The 6,618-nt window shown below is 41.6% G+C and overlaps 1 protein-coding gene across 1 annotated transcript; it reads right to left on the minus strand.

The window, feature by feature from the left end:
* Positions 1 to 2,277: 2,277 nt before the first annotated feature.
* PPP1R3C (protein phosphatase 1 regulatory subunit 3C) lies at positions 2,278 to 6,304 on the minus strand. The gene is made up of 2 exons (XM_073585930.1): positions 6,234 to 6,304; positions 2,278 to 4,991 (listed from the first exon to the last, which is right to left on the minus strand). The coding sequence occupies exon 2, from the start codon at positions 4,988 to 4,990 to the stop codon at positions 4,043 to 4,045; it is 948 nt and encodes a 315-aa protein (XP_073442031.1). The 5' UTR covers position 4,991; positions 6,234 to 6,304; the 3' UTR covers positions 2,278 to 4,042.
* Between the last annotated feature and the right edge of the window lie 314 nt (positions 6,305 to 6,618).

Consider the following 6,618-nt stretch of genomic DNA (forward strand, 5'->3'; position numbering starts at 1 on the left):
CATCAAATTTACTAGGTTTGATACCTGCAAATTCTCAAACGAATTCTGTTCTGTCATCACTTGTATGAACGGACTCTATGAAAATCCAATCAGGTGCCAACAGCCCTTGAGACAGGGTCTGACAGATCTAAATTTAGGAACGAGGGTGGGTGCCCTTTCTGTTATTTGCAAGCTGCCCATCCCACTGGAATTAGAGCAAAAGTGGGCAGCCAAAAAGATACCGTGTAATTAAAGAGTGGTACAAGATAAGTAAAGGAAAGCACTATAGTTAGGGATATGATAATATTAAAGAGAATCGTTCACCTGAGACCTCAGGCAGAATGTATGTTTAAAGATGGATTGTAAGATCTGGACAGAGTCTTTAGCTGGAGGCAAGAATAGTTCGGTGCCGCTCACCTGAGGCAGGTGATGATTGACAAGTCTCTCCCTATGAGCATGAGGGACAGACATAACGTCATAATGTTACGGCCTACCTTATTGGCGTGCACTAGCATTATAATACAGCAGAACCCTTTTAACATTCCTATTTCATCGGAGTTGGGGCTATGTTGGGTTTAATTGAACATGGCGCACTGTTTCACTTAATGTTTTGATTAAGACATGTTTAAAGCAAATCCTCAATCTTTTAAAAGTAATGGAAATTGTGTCTTTAGAGAGAAAGAGGACTTGAACTCTAGCGCCACCTATTGGAAGTAGCAAACAGTCAATATCGACTCTCTAGCGCGCCTTATAACAACTTAGGATAAATGCCAAAACCAAAATCTTAATTTGCAGACACTGTGTTTCAGTGCAGAATGTGAGATATGGTTTGGCTGGGTGAGGCATCTGGCCAAGGGGAAACATTTCTCCTTGCATAGACTGACATGTCAAGCCTGACATGACAAGGTAAGGAGACTTTTAAGCCTTGCAATGCTCCTCTGGGAAATATGCAAATTTCCTAGAGGAGTTAGCAAATTGAGATTTTGGTTTTGGCTTTTGTCCTAAGTTATGTGACAAGGCTCTTTAGAGGGTTGATATTGACTTTTAGTATTGCTACTTCCAGTAGGTGGCACTAAGGTTCTAGTCCTCTTCCTCTCTGAAGAGACAATTTGCATATTCTCCAGAGGAGCACTGCATGGCTTAAAAGTCTCCTCACTTTGGCATGTCAGTCTCCGTAAGGAGAAACGTTAATCCTTGGATCCAAAACTCATGGAACAAATCTCCAATTCTCTAACATAAACTGAATTATAATGGCTGTTGATTGTTTCTTTCTGGTTGCTTTGTGAGCAATTACTATTAGGTGTATGAACAAATGCCCTTTGTCTGAGATATGTTTTCCCAGAAACTGTGCCAATTTTACCAATTGGTTGTGCTGGTTAATGTATCAAAGTATAATTTATAGTAGTTGTCCACTACAAGACAAACCCTTATTAATGGGCCCAAAGATGCCAAAAAATATATAGCTATTCTCCTTCCAGACCAGTCTTCTTCGTACTCAGCTGGATGTTGATGTCAGGGGAGCCGGTTGGAGGAGGCAAGACTGAGTATGGAGGAGCAGTACTAATCCAAGGGTAATATTCTTTTTACCCCATCTTGACCCAGTAATGAAGGGTTGTCCTAAAGTGGACAACCCGAATAGAAATGGGTTGTAATACCAGACACGATCCAAAGGGTGACAGTGTTTTTAGAAAGGGAGCATATCATATAATCTCAGACAACCCCTTTTACAAAACAGATTGTATTTTTCCTTACGCCAAGCTGAGCTGTTTATGTGTTGGTGGACGACACATGGATTTAAAGGGGTAGTCTAATAATATGATATTTATGACCTATCCTAGGATAGAGCTTGAATATCAGGTCAATGGGGGTCCTACCCGCCTGGCCCATTCCCTATCAGCTGTTACCAGCTGATCTGAAGCCCAGTGGAGAAGCCACTAATAAGTATACGGCTGATGGAGCAGATTGTTGGGGGGGGGGGTGATGGTTGCTGGACCCCCACTGAGCTGATATTGTTCATTTACTTTAAACATAAATATCATTAAAGCAACCAACCCCTATAAAGAACATGAAAGTAAGCATCCCTCTAATGCAATAACTCCTAAAGTCTGGTCTTGGGCAAAATACCGTATAAAGGCTTTGCCCTGAGGGTCCCTTTAGGGAAGGACTAAAGCAATTGAAACTGCCGGCATTAGAGAAGTTTAGTCTGAGTAGGTGGGCACTGATATATTCGATATATGTGTCACTGATGATTTGTTGTCCTCTTCATATAGAGCTGGAAATAAAAGCCAAAAAGAGATATATTTTAGAAAATCTTAATTTATTGCCAAAAAACATTTGTATGTTACAGTGACAAACTTTACAGTGTACATACACAGTACATACTTGACAACCATTCACCATCACATTGCGGATCATTCATCGACTCTTAGTAATAGAAAAAAATGCTTTCAGCTACTCTCATATAAAGTGACATCAGTTTCAAAAACTCCTGTGCATTTTCTAACATTTCCCTGACATTTATAAACACCGGAAATGGCCATCGTTTCCGGCGAATATCACAGTTCATTTCCCCAGAATTTTACTTCCAAGCCTAAAAGGGCCCTGCCTAATTGTTAAAGATCCCGAAAAATGTGCACAGAATCAGAGAACGAACATTGGACAGCTCATTCAAAAAGCATAAAAACACATAAAAGCAGAGGCGTAACTTGAAAACAGGGCCCCCACATACCACGTGCCATTCTTAATACTGGGGTCTTCTTATGTGGCACAGGGGTCTTTGCCCCCCCCCCAGGCACTACAGATTTTATGTCTGCACCCCTGAGGAAAAAGATATTATCCACCAAACTATAACAAATCTGACAATGTATTAAGTAGTTATCTCGGAAAAAAAACACAATTACATTCTTAAGAAAAATAATTACGTCCGAAGGGATTGCCTACGCATGTGCAAAACATCACTACAATCAGCCCATCCTTTATTTAAGGAACCTACAACTCTATTAAATACCAAATTCACAAAAAAAAAAGGTGCACAAATTCTTGCCTTCAATATGAAGGATTCGGATTTTCAGAACTTCTGTAAATCTGTCATATACAGACTGGGTACATGTTATATTTTTTAATACTAATTTCCAAATTAAAAACCTTAATGATGTGCCAATTTAGCACCGATTTCCAAATCTTCATTAAAAAGAAAAAAAAAATAATTGGAAGGCGTAAATAGAGCAATTATTAATTACAGAAGTGGTGGCATACCAGTTGGCTTGTCTGTATACATCAGTATGGCACGATACTGCTAAAAAGTGAAATCTTAGCACACGACCTAGAAGTATGCATGACTTTGGCATCATTTAAAGGCACTTTTTACATGGATGTCATCAAATTTGCCATGTTTTTTCTAGAGCCTTTAAGCTTTAAGGATCTGATCATAAAACTTGTCTCCAAGTATGTGGTATATAAGCTTAGTTTAGTCTTGCTCACATACTCAATCATCATTAAGTTGGATCTGTAGTGCTTGATGATAGTGCTCTACTTAAAGTAAAATATTTCATGGTGATGATAGTTTCCTGTTTAGAAGAATTTAAACTAAACATCTTCTGAGCCCATCTGTATATTTGACGGACTAGTCTGATTTGAAACCTAACCTCGATTATTGGACCGAAAGTCCATTTGGTTGAACAGTCACGTGAAGACCTTCCTACCATCTGCAGATACTGATGGTCCTCTCCTCATCTCAATAGTCTTATGTTTCGTTAGCCTATATCACAACATCTCAACACTCAAAAAACCTTTCCCTGCCCGCTAAATACCATTATTCGTAGACTGTAGTCGGCATACGGAGAGTGATAGCTACTCTAATTCAGGCTGATCTGGGATTTAAAGGTGCATTGAACTTTAACAATTTGCCTAATGACAAAGCATGTCGCCTCTGTTAAATTCGCACTTACTAAATAATCGTGTTCTGCCCTGACACCGTTACATAACGTGGGATTTGTGTATTTTTGGCCTGAAAGACCTTTAAATCCTTTTTTTCACGATCAAGCGCTAAGGCCATGAATTGTGTTCACCAGTATGGGGAGGTATTCCCTATGCTACCCCAACTCTGCCATTCGGGAAATAAACCAAGAGATGTTTTAGGGGTCCCAAACTGATCTAAATTATTTTCCAGCTTAAAACTTTGGGATTTGTAGGAAGTTATGTCTGTTTTGGTTAAGGTGTTGGTCTGCACTCCGTCAGATTTCCACTCCGCGTGAACGATAGTGTAGTTCTGTCCATCGTTGTTGTCCCAGAACACTTGGCCACCACTCTCATAGGATATGCAGAACTCAATTTTTTCATGACTGGGAATGTTAAAAGGCAGGTCTACAGCAAAGGAGAAAGTGTCAGTATCGGAGCCTCCATAGACATTGTTCATGTACGCACAGTCCAAATCTATGTAGGCTTTCCAGGTGCTAAAGGTAATTCGCACCTTCACGGTTTTTTCGAAGCTGAGATTTTTCACTTTGATGGTACCAGCAATAGACCTCTCCTGAAGGCTGCAATTCTCCAGACATACAAAGTTCTTCTGGATCTTGTTGCGAAACTGTAGATAATCGGCAGACGGCTGGGTGAATCCCAAGATCAGATTCTTTTCTTCATGTAATTTTAGGCTGGCGGTGATATCTTCGAGATCTCTTAGATCAAACTGCAGGTCAACCACAGGTTCTTCTTTAAACTCTGAGAACACATGGACTGATGTTAAGGACAGTCCTTTCGAATCAGCAAAGACGACTTTCTTTTTAGCTCGGGATTTGGATCGGTTCCACTCATTGTTCCTGGAGTCAGATTCCTTCTTCAGAGACAGGCATGGTCGTAATGGCTTAAATCGATTTACAAAATTTCTCCCCCTGCAGTCTTCGTAGGGGCTGAGAAACTTCTTTAACGGCGGAGAATGCGCTAAGCAAATCCTCACTGCAACATCAACCGGCATGATGGACCGTGGAAGAGAACGTGGTTCCAGTATCTGGATCATTCTGGAGAAGACAAAAACATATAGAATGGTGGATGTTAGCAGAGGAAATTAGACAATATTGAAGGTTTATGATGACACTATTTAACGGGAATCATATACAGGATGTACATTGAGCAAGGTTCTAGAGTTTGGTGCTCCTGCACATATACTGCTTTTCTCAGCACTTCTTCCCTACAGCGAGGAGTCTTGGAGGCCATTCCACTTGCTATAAAATCTTGCCATCCTCACAAACTAAATGGTAATTTGGTATTATTTCTGCGGAGTACTGCATTTCTAAGAGGATGGGCACATCCTATTCTTAATTCGACAGCACGTTGAAGGTCAGTCCCGGCAATTCTGCCTACAAGACATTTCTGCAGCTCTATCAGCACGAGTCCATCTCCGACAATCTGTAATTGGAGATCAGCAGTCTACAACCCGTGGCTCGCCCGCTGTTGGGAAACTACAACTCCCAGTATGCATGCATGACCACAAACTGTCTGGGCATGCTAGGAGTTGTAGTTTCCCAACAGGTAAAGAGTCCAGAGCAGAGAACCCACTGTCCGGGACAATGATCGTGGTTCACAAACAGACGCCAAACCGGCTGGAAAGCAGCTCAGTATTCATTCACCAAAGACATTTGGGCACCATCAGAAGCTACAACTTGTCTGCAACCCTCATCCATGCCAATAGTATCGGTAAATTGACTTTCAGAACTAACCCTTCCATTGCCACAAGTGGAAGAAATATTGCACAGCACTCATCGCATTAACAAAACTATAAGTAAATGTATAATAAAATATATAAATATGTGTGTATATATATATTTTACTATACATGGACTTATTGTTTGATGCAATCAGTGCTGTGTATATATATATATATATGGACACAACCCCATTAATAGGCACATTCGCAGATTTTTAGCATATGGTTTTATATTATTTGTTATATTATTTCATTTCCTATTTAATAGTATCAGTTTTCCTATTATATTTGTAAAGCTTTTCTATTATTAGTGAAAATATTTCTACTTTTTGCAAACACTAAACATGGAATTAAAACTCCTCTCAGTACAGCGAATTCTTCCTATTTCCATAATAATGCCCTAGATGACAATATTAGACATTACAGGACAATGGCTGACCATCACATGCACATTACAGCTCATTTATCTCACTGCAATTCTAGCGGAAGGTGACAGAAAGTTGCTAGCAGTGGCCGCAGAGCAGCCGCACGGTCCGCACGCGGAGGTGAGCGCTACCTGCAGGGCGAGCCTCCCGCTCCGGTCCTCCTCTCACTGACGCCTCCTCTGGACTGTCTGCTGATGATCGGCTCCTGCGCCGCCGGGATATCAGCAGCGGGACAGTCCCCTTCACGTGATGGAGCATCAGCAGCCAATCACAGCGCAGCTCACGTCCTCTCTGACCAATCAGTGCAGCACCGACCTAACAGTGAGAACGTGATCTCCGCTGCCGCACTCTGTGACACCGAGAGAGGAGGATGGGGGTCGGGAGGCGGCGGCACCGGCCGGGGCAGTTACCCAGTCGGTCTCTTGTAGGGGGAATATGCAGTGTTTGTGGTGGCTGCATGGTAAACTGTCACCGCTGTCAGTGCCGGGAGGGCGGATGACTCTGCTGTGTAGAACT

Source organism: Dendrobates tinctorius, unplaced genomic scaffold, assembly GCF_039654945.1.
Source record: "Dendrobates tinctorius isolate UK_male_01 unplaced genomic scaffold, ASM3965494v1 ptg000089l, whole genome shotgun sequence".
Lineage (NCBI taxonomy): Eukaryota > Metazoa > Chordata > Amphibia > Anura > Dendrobatidae > Dendrobates > Dendrobates tinctorius.